This window comes from Pungitius pungitius, chromosome 9, assembly GCF_949316345.1.
Source record: "Pungitius pungitius chromosome 9, fPunPun2.1, whole genome shotgun sequence".
In the NCBI taxonomy this organism is placed as follows: domain Eukaryota; kingdom Metazoa; phylum Chordata; class Actinopteri; order Perciformes; family Gasterosteidae; genus Pungitius; species Pungitius pungitius.
The window spans coordinates 11,515,900-11,536,203 of NC_084908.1; the positions used below are offsets into that span (position 1 = coordinate 11,515,900).

The 20,304-nt window shown below is 46.9% G+C and overlaps 1 protein-coding gene across 2 annotated transcripts; it reads left to right on the plus strand.

The window, feature by feature from the left end:
- Window positions 1-5,644: 5,644 nt before the first annotated feature.
- cpz (carboxypeptidase Z) lies at window positions 5,645-11,878 on the plus strand. Of its 2 annotated transcripts, none has more exons than XM_037471578.2 (13): window positions 5,645-5,928; window positions 6,373-6,405; window positions 6,830-6,881; window positions 6,993-7,315; window positions 7,417-7,632; window positions 7,802-8,037; window positions 8,818-8,979; window positions 9,099-9,257; window positions 9,383-9,518; window positions 9,885-10,024; window positions 10,237-10,336; window positions 10,811-10,956; window positions 11,169-11,878. In XM_037471578.2, exons 1-13 carry the CDS (start codon window positions 5,835-5,837, stop codon window positions 11,370-11,372), a joined length of 2,001 nt encoding a protein of 666 aa, XP_037327475.2. In that variant the 5' UTR covers window positions 5,645-5,834; the 3' UTR covers window positions 11,373-11,878. The 2 variants fall into 2 exon arrangements, with proteins under 2 accessions (XP_037327475.2, XP_037327476.2); XM_037471579.2 differs by having other exon boundaries at window positions 7,802-7,998.
- The last annotated feature ends 8,426 nt before the right edge of the window (window positions 11,879-20,304 follow it).

Sequence of the window (20,304 nt, forward strand, 5' to 3'; positions counted from 1 at the left end):
GACTTCGAGACTTGTGCCACCTTCATAATGCAGTGTGAGTTGGTGTTTACTCACCAACCCAGCCGCTACACCTCCGACGCTGCCCGAGTCGCATATGTGACAAACCTGCTTACCGGCCGGGCCGCCCAGTGGGCTGCCGCTTCCTGGTCCATGGGTGCCAGTTTCCGTCACTCTTACAGGGAGTTCGTGGCCGAGCTCCGCAAGATGTTCCACCATCCAGTAAGGGGTAAGGACCCCGGCGCCCGGTTGGCCAGCATCCAACAAGGCAGCGGCTCGGTGGCGGACTACTCAGTGGATTTTAGACTGGCCGCTGCAGAAAGCGGGTGGAACGACCCAGCCCTTCGGGTTGCCTTCCGAAGGGGACTCTGCGAGGCAGTGAAGGACCAGCTAGCTACACGGGAGGAGCCCGCCTCCCTCGACGACCTCGTCAGTCTCGCCATCCGCATCGATGGACGCCTTAATGAGAGAAGGCGGGAGCAAGTTCCCCGGGGACCCCTCCCTATCCCCCACATCTTCAGCACACGGGAGAGGAACCCGGTCGCCCATTCGACTTCCCCCAGTCCCGTCCGGCCTTCCACGTCACAGACAGCGACCGAGGAGGAGCCCATGCAGCTGGGACACATGCGCATCAGCCCAGCCGAACGGGAGGCCCGATTCAGGGGAGGGCTGTGTCTCTACTGTGGCCAGAAGGGGCATCGCATCAGCGGCTGTCCCACACGGCCAAAAGATTAGGCTCACCAGGACCCCGGGAGATCCTAGTGAGCCGCCTTTCGTGTTCCCGTAGTCCTGCATCACCTAACCGGCGGGTTAGCGTCACCCTGGCTTGGGCAGATCAACGGATTACGGTAGGGGCCCTCCTCGATTCAGGGGCGGATGACTGTTTCCTGGATTTGGGTTTCGCTGTCCAGGCTAACATTCCACTGAGGACACTGGAGAAGCCTTTGGAGGCCTTTGCACTGGACGACCGTCATCTAGCCCGCATCACCCAATACTCCCACCCAGTCTCCCTCACTGTGGCGGGTAACCATGTAGAGATCCGCCAATTCTACCTCATCCAGTCCCCGTTGGCCCCAGTGATTCTTGGGTACCCCTGGTTCGTGCAGCACGAGCCACACATTGCCTGGTCCTCTGGGACTATTCTGGAGTGGAGCGCCTCCTGTCACGCCCAGTGCCTCCAGGCAGCTCCAAGTCCGCCACCCCGCCCGACTCCCCGTGCCCCCTCCCCGGACCTTTCCGCTGTCCCTCGGGAATATCATGATCTGGGAGAGGTTTTTAGCAAGTCTCGGGCTCAGTCTCTCCCTCCACATAGGCCATACGACTGTGCAATCGACCTCCGCCCAGGGGCCCCCCTTCCCAGCAGTCGGTTGTACAGCCTGTCCATTCCTGAAAAGGCCGCCATGGATGATTACATCTCGGAGTCAGTGGCAGCAGGGCTCATTCGGCCTTCATCCTCCCCGGTGGCAGCGGGGTTCTTCTTTGTGAAGAAGGAGGATGGGGGTCTCCGACCCTGCATTGACTATCGCCAACTAAATGACATTACGGTCAAGAACCGGTACCCCCTCCCCCTCATGAGCTCCACCCTCGAGCCCCTGACCCAGGCTGCCATCTTTTCCAAGCTGGATCTCCGGAGCGCCTACCACCTGGTCCGGATCAGAGAGGGGGACGAGTGGAAGACCGCCTTCAAGACACCCCGAGGTCATTACGAATACCGCGTAATGCCATTCGGCCTTACCAACGCCCCGGGGGTTTTTCAGGCGCTCATGAACGACGTGCTCCGCGACATGCTGGATGAGTTCCTGGTTGTGTACCTCGATGACATCCTGGTGTTCTCCAGGACTCTCGAGGAGCATGTCCAGCACGTTCGTCGGGTGCTCAAGCGTCTCCTCCAGAACAGACTCTTTGTCAAGGCTGAGAAGTGCCGTTTCCACTCCGCCTCTGTCGACTACTTGGGTTTCATTGTGGAGAGAGGGCAGACGCGGGCCGACCCCCGCAAGATCCAGGCGGTGGTAGACTGGCCGAGCCCTACGTCGCGAAAGAAGTTGCAGAGCTTTCTGGGATTTGCTAACTTCTACAGAAGGTTCATACGGAACTACAGCGTCGTGGCAGAACCCCTCACCAGGCTGACCTCCTCTTCCCAGCCGTTCATCTGGTCCCCGGCCGCCGACGCCGCTTTTCGGTCACTCAAGAGGAGGTTCACTAGCGCCCCAGTGCTGCTCCATCCCGACCCAAAGCGACAGTTCATTGTTGAGGTGGACGCCTCGGACACCGGGCTGGGGGCAGTCCTTTCCCAACGGGCGGTGGGAGATCAGAAGGTGCACCCCTGCGCGTTCTTCTCCCGGCGTTTTCTTCCCGCGGAGATGAACTACGACATCGGTAATCGGGAGTTGCTGGCAGTAGTAGCTGCTCTGGGGGAGTGGCGCCATTGGCTGGAGGGGGCAGAGCAGCCATTTACCATTTGGACAGACCACAAGAACCTGACATTCATCCGGGCGGCCAGGCGTCTCAATGGGCGACAGGCTCGTTGGGCCGGTTTCCTCAGTCGGTTCAATTTCTCCCTGACCTATCGTCCCGGTTCCCGCAACATCAAAGCGGATGCCCTGTCCCGACTACATCAGGGGGGGGGACTGGCCACCGAGGAGTCGGCACCCATCGTCACCGAGACCCGGGTGATCGGCATGGTGGCCTGGGGCATCGAGACTGTCGTGAGGGGGGCGCTGCGCTCCCACCCTGCACCGAGTGGCGTACCCCCACGTAGGCTTTTCGTCCCGGAATCTGTCAGGCCCCGGGTACTTCAGTGGGGCCACGCCAGCCAGTTTGCCTGTCATCCCGGGGTCCACCGCACCTTCACCTTCCTAGCTCGACGTTTCTGGTGGCCCACAATGAGGAACGAGGTGAAGGACTTTGTGTTGGCCTGCCCCGTTTGTGCCCGCAGCAAGGCCTCTCACCAGGCACCTGCCGGGCTGCTGCAACCCCTCCCTGTTCCTAGCCGTCCCTGGTCCCACGTGGCCTTGGACTTTGTGTCTGGATTACCGGCCTCCCAGGGTAGGACGGTGATATTAACAATAGTAGATCGGTTCAGTAAGGGGGTGCACCTGGTGGCCCTCCCCAAACTCCCTTCGGCGTCAGAGACGGCGGACCTCCTGATGAGCCATGTGTTCCGGCTCCATGGCCTCCCCCAGGATGTGCTCTCGGACAGAGGACCTCAGTTCATATCCCTGGTATGGCGGGCATTCTTCAAGGGGTTGGGCGCCTCTGTCAGTCTCTCTCCTGGTTATCACCCACAGACTAACGGGCAGACGGAGAGGATGAACCAGTGTGTGGAGACGGCACTCCGCTGTGTGGCTGCCAGGAACCCGTCCTCCTGGAGTCGGTTCCTCCCATGGGTTGAGTACTCGATTAACTCCCTTGTCAGCTCTGCAACAGGTCTCTCCCCTTTCGAGGTGTCGCTGGGGTACCAGCCACCGCTGTTTTCGGCACAACAACCTGAGGTGGCAGTTCCGTCGGTACAGACTCATCTGGACAGATGTCGTCGCATCTGGGGAGTCGCCAGAGTCGCTCTACTCCAAGCGGCTGAACGTAGTAGCCGGGGGGCCAACCGTCGCCGGAACCCAGCGCCAACATACCACCCCGGGCAGAGAGTTTGGCTGTCCGCCAAGGATCTTCCCCTGCAGTCAACCGCCAAGAAGCTGGACCCCCGTTTCGTGGGCCCCTTTGAGGTCACGAAGGTGCTCAGTCCTGCCGCAGTGAAGCTGAAACTACCGGCTTCTATGCGGATCCATCCTGTGTTCCACATATCAAGGATTAAGCCCGTCGCCTGCAGTCCTCTGATGCCTCCTGCCCCGGACCCACCTCCACCCACAATCGTGGATGGGCACCCTCAGTGGAGGGTTCGCCGACTGTTGGACGTTCGGCGTGGCGGGCGAGGGTACCAGTTCCTGGTGGACTGGAAGGGCTATGGCCCGGAGGACCGTAGCTGGGTATCTCGCCGGCTCATCATGGACCCGGGGCTTCTGACCGCCTTTTATCGAGCCCATCCCGAGAAGCCTGGCAAGTCGCCGGGTGGCTCCCTTGGAGGGGGGGGTAGTGTTCGGGCTCGACCAGCCAGAGAGTCGCACACCTGACGCCGCTCTGCTCATCGCTGCAGCTCGTCAGCTCATCCCACAGGGAGGTTAAGAAGCAGATCTGCCAGTGGCTCGCTGTGAGTTCGTGCTCTGTGTTTCCCCAGAGAGGGTTGATTGTTCTTCCCCTGTGCTCCTCTTGGAAACCCTTCCGGAATTCCCTACGCAGAGTTTTTGTTTTCCCTGTGAGTATCGTGTGAGTTTTCATTTTTTGATTGGACTAAGAGCGCCCACGGACTAGAGAAGTTTTTGGAGTTGCCTTTTTTTGTTTTTTCTCCCCCCTGCCAATTAAGGAGGCAGTTCTCGTTTTTTGGTTTGTTTCTCATATTTGGTTAATTTGTGAAATATACTACGCCATTTTCCGGCTAAACCTAAGCTGTGTCTGGTGTTGTGCACTTGGGGTCAGAGACAATCCATAACAAGGCTACTTGTATAAATAACAGATAAAATATGTCTAAAGCATGCTAATATGCAAATTCAATACAAAGTCAAAAAGTAATAGGCCTAGACCAAATTAGTGGAGAAAAAGGGGAACCTCCTGTGCGACCCCCCCTCCCCCCACCTCCCAGTGGTCTGTTCCATTATGCCTCAAATCTCAAATGTGGAAGACAGCTTTGAAACGGCTTCGAAAAGGCATCAAGAGTCGGGGGCGGAAAAAAGAAGAAAAAAGAGACAGCGGGATGATGCTCGCGCGTACCGTTACCGTTTCTGTTATCATTTGTTTTTCATGTTATCATTTACGTTTTTGCATAACAATCGGCTTCTAGAGGCATATCCCAATCTGTGGTTTGCTCTTCGTATTGCACTGACTCTCCCTGTCACAGTTACCTCTGCTGAGCGAAGCTTTTCAAAGCTCAAACTAATCAAAACGTACCTGCTTTCATCAATGGGGCAAGAACGTTTAAGTGGTCTGGCTGTCATCAGCATCAATGGGGACGTGGCTCAGAAACTGTCATATGACCTGAGAGCTGATTTTGCAGCTAGGAAATGCAGGCGTGTGCCTCTGTATGGCCTTTGACAACTGATGGTAGTGAAAATGTTTGTAATATTGTTCTATCGGATAGCAGAATGTTCTCTTTTATAGAGATGGTAAAGTAAAATTCTACTGTGCAGTTTGCACTTTATTATTATTATTATTTGTACTTACTGAAGAAATGTGCACATTATTACTTACACGGTTATATACTTGAATACTTTCTGCGTTTACAATGTTCAGTTCCAAATCTGTGTTTTTAGTAATTGTGGTTGTATTTGGTATTTATAATTTTATCTTTTATATAATTTATTTCTTTTCATGTTTGTTTATGTAAATTATTTATGTTTAAAAGTTATTTGGGGAATAAAGAGAACCTAACTAAGACATTCTGAATGGTTGTTATTCCTTTGGTGGTGGTGGTGGTTGGTTGGTTCGTTGGTTGGGGGGGGGGGCACCACCAAGCATTTGTGCTTAGGGCACCCAAATGGCTAGCGCCGGCCCTGCACACACACACACACACACACACACAGCTCTCTGCAGTGTAATATGATCCCTCGCTCAGTAAACCATAATCCAGGCCTCTTTTCTCGGGTCGGGGATGCTCTTACGCACAGACAAAGGAAGGAGCTCTCCGTGCCATTCGTGTCGGTGATTCCCACCAGAACCGGAGAACGGAGAAGTTATCTCCCGAGAAGTGCCTTGAACATACCCATCCCTCGCCGCCGATACCGCCCTCCGACATGCGTTTAGGACTATTGGTGCTGTTTCTCTCCTCGATGAGGAGTTGTTGGTGCGCCCCGCCGCAGACTTGTCATCCAGGAGACGAGATTTTAGGTAAGGAGACTTCGCCCTAAAACAAAATGGTTCTGCGTTACTAGACCGTGCCAAAGACCTATAGACTTGTTTGTATGACAACGTGTGGACCTTTTAATGTATTAAAAGCAACACAGTTGATAGAAACGAGATGCAGACCCCTGAACTTCACAACACCAACATATATATATTATATATTTCACGCTTAAACATCGTAGCGAGCAGTCATTTCTGAAAGCCTCTTTATGCCACTCTTTAACGTTTAAAGTCTGCAGTAGACCGTGACGTGATGCAGGTCTGTGCATGATGTCATGCTGTGCAGACGCACACATGTCACCTGCATCAGCCCCGTCACTAACAGTGATAAAGAGTCTTGAGTCTTGCTTTTGTAGATGTCGCCCCCTGGCGTTTCATCTGTGACCCACTAACACTTTCATTCTGTGTGTGGTGTGTGTTTTCTCACAGGAAGATGCAGCAACGAAGTGTTGGGAGATAAACGTAGGTGGCTTATTCATTTCACATATATAGGGAATAGCAAAATATTTATTTGTGTAGAAAGTGATTACTTTTTGGAACTTCACTAAATGCTTTTCCAGGCCGCTACTCAAGCTTCAGAGATGCAAAACGGATGTTTTTAAAGTACAAAGTGCCACAGCGTGATGCAACGGTCCTCCTCACTCCAAACACTCAAACACTGCATTCCCATTCTGAAACACCTGCTGCGTCTAGCAATACAAATCATTGTGTTTCTTTGCTGCACTTGGAGATGTGACGCACACAGATCTTCCAACGCAAGTCTCACAGCGATTTTGGCTATTTTGAAAAACACAACAATTTCAAAAAAATCTTTGCTTTACTTAGACGTAGACGTTATTTTTACAAATGTAGTTTAACAGCTTTCTCTGGCTTCCCTGTCCCACAGCTACCTGTGCGCCGCTCACACTGGGCTACTGCAATGACCTGGAGTACTCAAGGTGAGTGGTGGAGGTTGGTACTAATGTGGGTGATTGTTCAATAACGTTTGCATACATGCTGATTTGTTCGCAGCGCGTGTGACACCTTGTATTGTAACCCTTCCGCCCCAGAACCGTATTCCCCAACATCCTTGGCCACCGGAGCAGCCCGGACGTGGAGTCGGGAGCAGAGTACCTCCTGCTGAGCGTCATCCACGGCCTGCTCAACGGGGAGTGCTACCCTGAGATACGCCTCGTCGGCTGCTCGGTTCTCGCCTCGCCCTGCCAGGACGACAAGATGATTAAACCCTGCCGCAGCACCTGCGAGGCACTGAGGAGGGACTGTGCCCATGCCTTTGAAGCCATTGAAATGGCCTGGCCCTACTTCCTGGATTGTGATCGTTTCTTTGCAAGTAACGAGGAGGGCTGCTTCGACGCGCTGGCAGGCCTCAGAGGTGAAGGTCACGCTTTGGTGTTCTACTGTACAGGCCAATTGTATCCTGTGAAAAATCTAAAGCAATCTTTCCTCCTCCAAACCCTGGCATCCTCCCTCCAGCCAGACAGAAGGTAGAAATGTCCAGCCGCTCAGCTGAAGAACCCAGCACCATCCTCCAGTTCACGTACACCTCCAATGCTCAAATGTATAGCTTGCTGAAGAGAACAGCAGCCAAGTGCCCCCAAATCACTCACGTCTATAGCATTGGGCGCAGCACAGAGGGCAGGGATCTGCTGGTCATTGAGTTCAGCGACAACCCAGGAAAGCACGAGCTACGTGAGTATGGCAGAGCGATGTAAATGAATTGTGTGGTGACCTTCATACAATAAACGCTTTCAAAATAGACAATACTTCAATAATGTGTTTGCAGCCCCATCGTGGACTGGTCATTGAATGCAGCTTTAACCGGGACACTTATGTCTGTGCTCCTGTCTGTGAAATGAAGTGGAACCAGAGATCAAGCTGGTAGCAAACATGCACGGCAACGAGGTGTTGGGCCGCCAGCTGCTGGTCTACTTGGCGCAGTATCTGTGTTCAGAGTACACCCTGGGGAACCAACGGATTCAGACCATCATCAACACCACCCGCATCCACATTCTGGCCTCCATGAATCCCGATGGCTACGAGCTGGCTGCCTCAGAGGTAGAGGATAACAGTGACCCGGAGCTCGCCAACCAGGAAGTAAATATTGTTAGCAGACAAAAAAGAAAAAGACAAGCTGCCATTATCCGATCACTGTCTTGTTGTCTGTTCCATCTGTCCAGCTTGACATGTATTGTATTTACTTACTACGTTCCTGGCTGTTTCACTGAGCTTTTAACACGCTCACACAGTTGGAATATGTATAGCGGTCTTGTGTATTGGCAAAGTGTGTCGCAATCATTTGATTGGAGGCTGATAACCATCATAAATGGCCGTGTATGTGCAATTTGAGCTGAACTGCGCTGTGCTTCGGCTCTGAACCATTCACAATATACACGCAGTTCAAACATGTGGAAAGTGTGTATATTGTACACCGTTTTATTAATATGAATTTTCATCATCTTTTTATTGCCCTTGTTATCGATGAGTGTATTGAAACCTCAAACCCTTTGCATATTTGTACTGTATATGGAAAATGAATCATATATGTTTACGATATGCAGTAATATGCAACCGTTTGCATAATCCCAAAACATCTCTTTCTTTGTTTGAATGCAAATTCATGAATACTGGTTTCATGTCTCTCTGCTTGTTTGCTACTTTCCCTCCTGACGGATTAATGGTTTTGTCTACATTTTAACACCAGAATTAACGATGATAGCGTAACAGGTTCCTCCCGGTTCTTCAGACTAATATTCACATCATCATTTCTTCGTACAATTATTGCTCCTAAGTCTCCTAATCCATCATCACACTAAACAATGTCCCACTCTGTGACACCTTGTAATACTCGTAGTTGTTTGAACCTAAATGTTTCAGGGCCACCTGTTGAACGGTTGGACCAATGGACGTACCAACGCCCAGAACATTGACCTCAACCGCAATTTTCCAGACCTCACCTCCATTTTCTACCGGAACCGCCGCAGCAGGCACTACCGCATTGACCACATCGCCATCCCCGACGCCTACTGGTTCGGAAAGGTAGGGGGGATGAGGGGTCCTTATTCTTCTTTTTATCCAAATGCTGGAGATCTTTCAGAAGTAGATACAGAATTTCAGCCTGGCTCCCAAAACAACCCAATCCTGCCTTTGGGCTGTAGGTGGCACCAGAGACCTACGCAGTGATGAAGTGGATCAGGTCGCTGCCCTTTGTTCAGTCCGCCAGCCTCCACGGAGGTGATCTGGTGGTCTCCTACCCCTTTGACTTCTCTAGACACCCACAGGAAGAGAGGATGTTCTCACCCACTCCTGATGAACAGGTGGGGAGGGAGGTTGGATGTCTCAATTGATGAATCACTTGCTTGGTGAAAAGGTGTCGGGCTGTTGTAATGACATATTTTCTCTTTGACCACTCACACACACACACACACACACACACACACAGGTCATCAAGCAGCTGGCTCGCACCTACGCAGACGCCCACGCCACCATGTCCAACAATGACACTGAGAGGTGTGGGGCCTCCTTTTACCAAACTCGGGGCATCATCAATGGGGCATTGTGGTACAGTTTTGCTGGTGGTGAGAAACCCTTTTCCAACTGTTGGGGGAACGGGCGACTGTGGGTGAGTGGAGAGCACGGTCGCCCTTCAATCACAGGATTGGCGGTTCGATGGCCGGCTCTGCTAACCCGCCTGTGTCCCTCTGCAAGACACTGAACCCCAACATTGCTCTCCGCAGCTCGGACAGCATGTGGGTGGTGTGAATGTCAGATGCTGATGGACAGGTTGCACCTTCTCCTAACATGGGTGTGAATGGGCGAATGACAGCATCAAGTGTTACAGCGCTTAGAGCTGTCTGAAGTACAGTCTACTTACTTTATAAACATTTTTATTACCCTTTTCATTGCTTGTGAGGTACTCATTATCCCCACGTCTTTTATTGCAGGTATGTCAGACTTCAACTACCTGCACACAAATTGTCTGGAGATCACAGTCGAGCTAGGATGTGACAAATTCCCATCAGAGGCTGAGCTTTACCCAGAATGGAAGAGGAATAAAGAAGCTCTGTTAAGTTTTATGGAGTCTGTAAGTGTCTGCTTAACTGGCTTGATGATCATTTTAAAGCACATTATTTAATCATGTTGATGGTGGATGGATGCCTCAGCGTGAGAATGACTTGTGGAGGATGATTAGCTGGAAAAACGCAAGCAGATCAGGCCAGAAAGGATTGAACTATTAGACACAAAGAATGCTTATTTATAAAAATATATTCCATTGTGCTCTCTGTCCCTGCACAGGTCCATCGAGGGATAAAAGGAGTGATTCAAGATGTTGATGGAAAAGGGATTAAAGGGGCAATTATCTCTGTCAGGGGGGTAAGAAAAGATATCACTTCAGGTAAACACACTACATGATTATACATTTTCCAGTTTCCATATTTTCCAAATAGCAAGAAATGAATTGTCACCATACTCTAAATTGTAATGACTTCAGGGGTTCAAATCACTTTCACCTTCATATGACCTGGTTTAGAGTGAAATGTTTCAACAAACATGGGATGGATTGCCATGAAGCGTTGGCTGGAATCAAATCATTAAATTGGCTTGTTTTTGGTTTATGACTTAATACCTACATAACTAGTTAGCATTGCCTCATCAGCGTCAGCTGTACACTGTGTTTAGTGCTAATCAGCTCACTCGGTTAGCACAAAGAGCACCTCCGTGGATTACTTCAGCCTCACAGAGCCTCTAGCCTGCACGTAGACCTGCTCACGTGCTCATCACAGGTTCCCTCATATTTCTGACACTTTGTTATAGCTCTTCTTTCTTTTGTTCAACCCCTCTCCTACATGTTGTCTCTATTGGCCTTCAGCTGAAGATGGAGACTACTGGCGGTTGTTGAATCCAGGAACTCACATCCTGACAGCCACAGCCAAGGGTTACTCCAGGGTCAGTAAGAGGGTTTATCTGCCTCACAACATGAACAAGGCTGGACGTGTCGACTTTGTCCTGGCGAAGGTTGGACTTTTATCTTCATCGTCTAGTTCTACCGATTCCATTCAAATATCCCTTTTTACCAATGCATGGCTTGGTTTTAGTTGAGATTTAGTGTGTCGGAATTAGCTACTTGGTCATTTCAACACGCAAGTAAAACAACTGATACATACAAGATCAAATTACAATGTACTATCTGCTCTCCATCCTCGCCATTTCCCTTGTCCCACACACAGGTGCCCATAGAGCCCGATGTCGACGACCATCTCTTCCCCACAGTAGACACGTGGGATCGATTCGACCCGTACAACCAGTTTGAGCGTGACAGCGAGCCCGGTGTAAGGGAAGGTGGGATCGAGCGGGAGGAGAAACCGTGGTGGTGGAACTACTTCTACCAGTCTGGCATTTCACCTCCACAATGGCTGCTGCGAAGCGTCTGAAATAATGACTGGACAATAAGGAAGCCGGCATACCGCTACGAGGCTGCTGATGCACACATCCAATGCCACTGGTGCTTTCAGAGGTGTCTATGTAGCAGTAGCTGTGACACTAAAATCAGCAGTGAGCCCATAGCTAAACAGGTTTCAGTAGTTTCTGTATGTGAATACACTTTTTTTTGGGCAAACAACGCTTTGCAGCTTTGCAGCTTTGCAGCTTGAAAGTAAAAAAAAAGGTGGTATGGATGCATTGATTGTTAGAGTTAATCAAAAGTAATTCAATGTACTTATCTGAATATAGTGACACAATTTTTTTCATGAGTTTGGAACAAATTTGATCATCATTTATTTTTTTATCATCATAACATTTCACACCTTAAGTTTTAGCCACAGTTTATATAAGATACTGCACTACTCTTAAGCTTAGATTAACGAGCAGCAATTGTGTGCTTCCAGTTAACACTTCTTGCTTTGTTGGTTCTTAACAAAAACAAAAAATAAATATTTTTAGTTCCTCTTCCATTTATTTTTAATATTGTTAAATCCAATTATTAAGTTAAATTGTTTTAAACTTGCCTTACTTGTTGTACACCTGAGTGAATGAGGCCGTTGTAGCATTTGATCACCAGAGGGCGCCAGACAGCCTGTAATGACAGATGTGAAACTTATTTAACGTTACGAGGACTAACGTTAGTTTCATTAGAAATATACTCTGGCAGGCATTTTTACTCTTCATTTAATCAAGCAAGTGCTTAGAAATCATCAGAAAAGACAACTCTATAAACTGCTGCTATACTCTCCTCGTTTTCATTCTAACACTTGCGGAAGGACACTTTTTTTTTATTCGAAAAATGACACGAGGCCAGTTTGCATGCTGTATCCTTACGCCTTCCGTTGCGTTTGCGTTGTTGTGAGTGTCAGTTTTCCTTTTTACTAACAACCGAGTTGTGTAGCTAACGCGCTCTGCGGGCCAAACGTTTTAAATAAAGTTAATTTGACCATTCCACCGTTAACCCCAGTCCAAGGCCCCGAAATGATGTTTTTATGCGAGAAAACGCTGCACGCTCGTCTGTTCGACGGATGACCGACCCAAGCATCCAAACCAAAGGTATGCTACTCTCAGAACTACACTTTTAAAGGCAGTTAATCAGTGCATCAACCTCCAGTAGTCCTCGTTTAAAGGCACTCTGTTTGTCTCCCGTACCAGTTAATGCATTCACTGTGAAATAGTCTGAATAGTCTAACTGGCCAGCATGGAAACCAGCAGGACTGGTCTGTGAAGATGGAGAGCAGCGTGGCATCTCTCTCTCTTCTCCCCCCCCCCCCCCCCCATACACATGAACATCCTTCATTTTCACACTGCAAAAAACACATGTCCAAACATTTCAAAGCCTGTTCTACATCCGTTTGTGTGTGTGTGTGTGAGGAGCTCAAAAGGCACGCAAATAAGAGACTGTATAGTTGTGTCCCCCATCACTAGCGTAATGATAATGACACTCACATGCAATGTTTAGGTTTTTTTTGTTTGTTTAATTCATCTGCACCACCTCCTGCCCAGCAGTCTATCAATAATGTGTCTTGGGGACTGAGTCACGTGCAGCTTCTCATAACCTCACAGTCCATCTGCTATTTCGCTCTAAAGCACACTGATCTGTGCTTGATCGTATGAATCCAGCGGTATTAAGCCGCAGCAGGATGCGTGCACCGTATGGAGGCCTGCATAGTACAGTTATGCAATGTGTGGTGAACCGAGAAGGCTGAATCGTCATTGGCCGTGTAGACTGGGCAACTGTGTGAGAGGCCATTCAACGGTGGACTAAACTGGGTCCAACTGGGCTGATGTGGGCTGCAGTAGAAGCTGTTAAACATTCCATTTGTGTTGATCAAAGTGGCAAAGCTGGACGTGAACGTGGTTAGATAGTTTAGTTAAATGACAAATCGGTTGTTACGATCGTGCGCATCTGAGATTAGTCCGTTTTTATGCTTTTTCATGCTCAAATACCTCATTTTGGATTATATTTCTAAAAAACAAATCAGTGGGTCTTTTACGTGATCAATCAATGAGAATCTCAGCTTTACGGATCTATCTATTAAATCAGCTAATTGATTAGTCCACTGTTCCAAGAGTAAAGGTTACTATTTCATACATAAGCCGTAGTAATGTCTATTTTAAAGTCTACATTAACTTTGGGTCCATAGCATGGTGTTTAACCTTCAAGGTTTAAGAAACCATGCCAGAATGAAATTAAGTTTAAAGTGGAGAAACAATATATTGTTTGATAAATACTTGTTTTATTTCAGGGAGTTGAAGACTGGATACATGTGGAATCCTGTTCAGTTATTAAACTCCAGAACCAGGTATCATATGAACACACACCAGAGTGATAATCTTATATCTAATAACACATTAACTGTTTTTTGGAAAGGAATACAGGAAAAGAATGTACATCTTTACAGCAATGGTTTTTTTCTTATTTTGTACACTATGCACAGAGTGACTGCTTTTTTTACTCTAAATGATGGTATCGTCTGAGAATGCAACTTTGTACCTAGTTTTAAAGATCTTTGTTTTGATGTTTTTATCTGAGCTGTATTGAAATGGGGTCTAAGTGGGAACACACAATGTCACGTACTTCCATGCAACAGTAAGGATGCACAAACATTTAAATCAAAATATAATAAGAATTCAGGCTTCTTTCATTGGCTGAGAAATGAAGTTTTAAGAGGTGTGCAGTTCCTCAAATGGCCACTTGAGGCTGTCTCGAACAGAGTCGTGCTCATAGACCTGCATGTTAGAATGCATAACTTTACAGCAAAATAAACCTTTTTTACAGCCTGCTTTCAAAGAGCAGTTTGGGTTTCTGTAGTTAAGATCAGCATTCATGTTAACTTTACAAGGTGTGAATATTCATATCACTCTCTTGTTTATGACAGAAACTATAAATTATGTTAATTATGTTAAAATTGGTAGGTTTTCTTTTAAAATAAACCACTTTTGAATCATGATATAATTATATTCTTTCTAAGGCCGTGTGTTCTCAGATGTCTCCTCCTGAGTTTCCATCTGGCAGAACTCTACTGAGGTTTCTCTCTCTCTCTCTCTCTCTCTCTCTCTCTCTGTGTCCTCCCCTCCCTCAGTAGTCACTTTCAATCTGACTGCATCAGTTTCCCTAACATAACCCATTTAACACTGAGCACATGAAATGCAAATGCCAAACCACTTTGCTCTGAACTTTCTCGGTGCTTCTCCCTTTCTCTCTGTTCCTCTCCATGTCGGCCTGTCTTTCATTCCTGTAGTTATCTAGCTCGCTACGCCCCAGGAGAAGAGGCCTGTTCAATGTGGCAGAGATGATTTGTTTGCTTTGCAATTATTTTCTGTCAGTGGAGACAAATGGATTCATCCTGCATAGATAAAGCAACACAGACAGAGACGGAGCGCTGAACGCAGTGGAACAGACTAATATGGACAGCACAAAGATAGAGAATATGGAGCACCTTGGGTAACATCTCGTTAACCCTATCTCCTAAAACTCTAATTGATATGCTTCTAACAAGCAACATTTACATAGCAATTGGTGCTTTTTTGTAATCAACATAATGAGTAAAGTATTGTTTTCTCCACAAGACTCCACTTGCCACAGCTAAAACATTAATCTTTTAAAAAGAATATTCCACTTTATATCAGATTGCGTGTATATCACCGGACAACTGAAGATAGTAATATGATACCAGAGCTGTTTCTGTGAGGGTTAAAACTACTGTGCATTGACAATAGCTCATGTCAAGAGGCCATATGTTTTACTTTTTCAGGCAATACTCTATTGATATCCTTTAAAAAAAACTTAATTCCCCAGGCATAATAAAATTTGTTGATGTAAAAACTATAAGTCATAAACTTGCAATTATGGTAACTCTGGTATGACATGATTGCAGCATTACATGACTCAACGCTCTTGGTCAAAGTGAAATGTGTTGGTCTGGATCTTCAGTCATGGACCAAACTAAATGAAAGGTTGATCGCATACAGTGTAACCCTACTGCCTGGTTAAGAGTAGTGAGGAGGGACCAATCAATTTGTAAAAAGGAAATTTATTTGATTTTTTTAAAAGTTTTAATCACTGCCCACAAGAGGTTCCTCGAGCATATGGTCATCGATTAGCGCATAGAATATTAGGCTAGTGGATCCAGCAGTATCCGAGCCGTGGACAGGTGGACAGACACAGAGATGCACAAACAAACATGACGCCCTGGCGGAGGAAACCATGTACGGCCCTTTTGATCGGTCTTGAGTACCACTTGCGATTTCTGAAACGTAGTTTGAAGAGCTGTTGGCGCATGTGGTTGGATTGCAGAACGGAGGCGAAGGGTCCCCCCCATTTGCCCCCAATGTGTGACGGACACAACTGGGCTGCAGATTTTTTCTGTCTCTGTTGAACTTTCAAACTATCCGCAGTAAAAGAGATTAACCTTTTCCTCCCAGCTCGCGTCTCCTCGATTTTCCCTTATCCTGTCTTCTGTCTTCCTTTCCTTTTCATGACCCCGTCTCCCCTTTTCCAGCATCCCTGTTGCCTATCCCTTGTCCCGTCTCTCCCTCCTCCCCTCTCCTGCCTCCCCGTATACGAAGGGCAGGTTCAGGGGTCACCAATTACTCCGAGCGGGCTGAGAAAGTTGTATGGGTTCTGCCCTCGGGGCTGCCACGTTGCATTACCGTCACAGAGTTTGCAGGTACGCGGCGGCCACTGGCTGCCGGCACAACAACCACAACCTCAGCCCCAGCACCGGGCCGCGTAGACGCTCAATCCCTCCTCATGCCTGAGCGGCTGGCTGGCTCCGAGTCGGCCCCCCTTTCTTAGCGACCTGCTGGGCAGAACTAATATGTGTGTCTAGACTTCCTGGGAACTCCTCTACCTGAGAATACACAGCTCTGTGCAGCAGTGTGTTCTGTACAGTGGTTGTAGATATTCATATTGTGCAGATGCTTCTGGAGACGTTGGCTGAGCCCTTTAAAGCAGGGCTGTTGCCCTGAAGGTTTATGGATGAACAATGAAGTAGTCTGAATCTGATCTTCTGAATGAGTGCAGGGGCTTAGAAGGTTTCTACTGTTTTAAGGGAATACTTTGGTATTAATTTGAAATGGACCAAAGAGGCAGCGGAGGTGTGGTGGGTAGCACTGTCGCCTCATGGCAAGATCCAGGGTTTGAGTCCACCCAGCACCTCTCTGCGTGGAGCCGGCATGTTGTCCAAAGACGTGCTCGGGGGGGTTGGGTTGATCAGTGACTCTAAATTGCACGTAGACCTGTGGTTGTTTGCCTCTGCGATTGACTGGCGACCAATCCAATCTCTCACCCTGTGTGAAGCAGCTTTGAAACGGACTGACTGACTGGTTTAAATAGGCCAGGAACATTTTTGACATGGATGAGAATAAAAACCGGATGAAGCATTTCTTGGTTGCAAGTAGACACATGTCAGTTTTGTCATCGCTGCAACGCCGTGCATTAGATATCAGTCTCAGGTTATCCCAGCAAACATGAACATGCAAATAGATCATTTAAGTAATAAACATCCCGTACAGTTCTAGCACAAAGGACGATTTCAGCACTGTCCTTCTGTAATGTATTGTATTAATAATCTGAGAGATGTGATGGATGGTGAGGATGTTCAGTTTTGCCCTCTTTTTTCCCTCCTTGCTCGGGCTCCAGGCTGTTCACACTCTGCCCTCCAGCAGCCAGGCCGCCTTTTCAACACTTTGTTTGACCTGCCGGCCTCGGCCACCTGTGTGCTTCCGCTGCAAAAAATCTATAGCAAAACATTCTCAATTGTAGGGCTCTAGATTCAGGCACTTAGAACAGTGAAGACCTGATTCACTTACTTATTCCGAACCCCATCGGAACTGCTTTTCAGGCACGGGAGAGGCCCCCATCCCAGCGCTGCTTAGGCCCGAGCTAACAGAAGCTGTTCAGCCAGTTGGAGTTTAAATGGCTCCTGAATAGAGGATCCCAGAGTCTGATTCAGAGTGCTCAGCCAAACCCTCAGTAATTGCAAAAACAGCACTTGGTGCACTAATAATGGGTGCGTGTCATCTCCAATCCCCAGTCCGCCCCTCTGTCCATGCCACAGAGGCAGCAATTACAGACTCAAGCCTTCCACTGGACGTGCACACAGTAAGGTCAGAGGAACAGTGCAGTGTGTATGTGCTTGTGTGCGTGCGTGGGCATTACTGAATGAGGTGTATGTATGCGTGTGAGGACCCTGTAGGGGGCAAATGCAGACTTTAGGCTCAATTTAGGAATCGGCACATATTCCTATTTAGCCACCCAAAGGCAATATGAACATGAATTATTAACAACTGTTAAATCTGCAGCTGAAAACTCATCCTTGAGCTGCTTTAAAGTGAGTGAAAACCAGCAGTCTTTTTTGACTTATTTACTGTCTTAGTTGCTGTATCATGAAGTAATATACAAAATAAGATGGCAGGAACAAACTATTTCTGACCTTATGACACAAGTTATAACATTGTGATATCAATTGAAACATTTCAGGGCTTAAAGGCATTAATGTATCAATGTTCGACTTGAATTTGAAACGTCCTTTGTGAGCAGCACTCCTTTGGACGTCCCTCTGAGTCGCTTCCTTTACTAAACACTCTCATGGCTACCCATCCATGACTCCTACAATGGCCATCACGAGGATTTACTAAAACATCAACTGATCTTTCCTGCCACACTGCTATTGTTTTATTTGATTTCCTCTGCAGAGGCATGACGAACTGGTGTCATGGCAGACAATGGAGCCGAGTCCTTTTCTGACCCCAAAACTAATTTGCCAGCTTAAGCTCTTTTAACAAGTGGCGGTTTCACTGGCCCTCAGTTTGTTTACCCCTCGTTCTGCTTTCCCTTTATTTGTTGTGATTTTCTTTTTTTGTGCAAAGAGCTGCAAATTACCAGGAGGAGAAAGTGGAGGAAAGGTTTTAGGACTTTCTCTTTTGTCGTACTTCAGACTGCTTTCTCATAACGTCTCTGCTTTAATTTTTGGAGGTATATGATTTTGTCTTAATCATAAATGGTGATGTTTGTTTTGTAAAAATAATTTCCAAACCATCACATTTATGTAATAGAACAATTTAGATGCATGACTCTTTATTATAAAAGTATTGTGTAATCAGTTCTTCAATAGCTTTGTTTTCCTTCCTAACTTTTATTTCTCACGGTTGGTTATACAACACAATATCTGCTTTTGATTTGGGTTCAACTGTTGCCTTAGAACTGTACCACAACAACCAGTGTCTGGTTACTGAAGGGGTCAGAGGTCGTACCAGAGTAGCCGTGAGCAGTGACAATGCGCGTGAAATTGGACACAGCCCTGCACCATTTGTGTGTGATTAAGTGGACTTCCTGGGGCAACTTTGTCGGCACCTTCTCACAGACCAATAGAATACACAATGTGGGAATCTATGCCAGGATAGTGATTTCTAATAATTGTTTTTTACAGCTCATTACGACAAAATTGTATAAATAAATGTATATAGGCTAGGTTTGCAGAGATAAGTTTAGCTGAAATGAAACATTGAGGTAACAGTATAGAATGTTTTCAACAAGACAACAGGGAAAACAGAATATTAGATTTTTACATATTTTAAAGCTGAGACTAAACAGTGTTCACAGATGATTCATACTAAAAAAATATGCTTTATTTTTATATTATTTTATTTTTTTGCTGAAAAATGCCACTTGTAGCTGCAGGAAATGGGTTCAAGCTAAATCTTGGTGCCGTACAAACAACTACTAAAAGTTGCAAACTGTGTGTTGTAAAGCTGCAGAGTTGAACAATAATTATCTGTGGATTTGTCCTTTCAAGTGATTCCTTTTATGCTACAAGAAGTGGGTTCTAGACTAAGTCGTGTATAGAATCCAACGTAATGTTTTGTGAGATAAGGGCCAAATGCATAATGCAGTAACATCCCCCACAGTCCGTCTGGCCTTTAACTGCTTGTTCTCAGAATGGTTGAATAAACACACAACATGTGAACGCAAATACTCACTAGTACAAACACGCAAATACATGTTCATTACACGTATGCACACTCACACGCAACACAAATCTTTTTGCAAATTATTTCCAGCTGTTTCTCTTTCTGTAAAATGCCCTGAAGCCACATGGCCAATGAAACAAATATAAAAGCGGAGGATGCCGAGCTGGAGAGCTGTATTTGTATTATTAGTCGTTATGAGTCAGGGGAGAAGTCAGAAACGTTATTGAAGAGAAGAAGACATCTGAACAACAATGTCACTGATGGGTTTCTTTGGCAACTAGGTTGAGATAACAAAAGGACTGATTTTTCATGGTTTACCCTGCAAAGGACTTACTCTTCTCTCTGAATTGTCCTCATAGGTGGGCGCTCCGAATATCCACTAAATGGATATTTTAAATTTGTTTGGTTGACTGTCTGATTTATGATAAATTGGCTTGAGTTGAATTGTCCCTCAATAGAAATAGCAGGGCTTCCAGTACATATTTTCTTACCATTGTCAGTTGGAGGCATAATAGGCCAATATTTTGTTTTCTGTCTTTACACATAGTGTTCTAAAATCACCTTTCTATTATTCAGTTAAGAAAGTCATTTTATTTGTGGAAAGCAGCAAGGTAAAACAATTCAATTAGGAGATTCCCCCGAGGCCTCGTCTGTTCCTTCTCTAACTGCTGCAGCTTATGTCCGTCCCCTGCTCTATTTCTTATGAGATCATGTAATGTTATTATTATTACTCATGTATAGTGAACAGTAGATCCGACCAGGCTCAGTGGGGGAGAAGAGGGGGAAAAAAGCACCCAAAACTCTCAACAAAATGCAGTTATGTTGTCCTCTAAATGAAAGAACAATATTCAATCGTTAATAAGTAAACAGGCAAGATTGAAATGGGGTGATTTGGCAAAAAGTGCT

Coding starts and splice junctions, on each gene's coding strand:
- cpz (XM_037471578.2), top strand. CDS start 5,835: ATGCGTTTAGGACTATTGGTGCTGTTTCTCTCCTCGATGAGGAGTTGT. Junction 9,519..9,884: donor GTGGTACAGTTTTGCTGGTG/GTGAGAAACCCT, acceptor CTTTTATTGCAG/GTATGTCAGACTTCAACTAC. Junction 10,337..10,810: donor AAGAAAAGATATCACTTCAG/GTAAACACACTA, acceptor ATTGGCCTTCAG/CTGAAGATGGAGACTACTGG.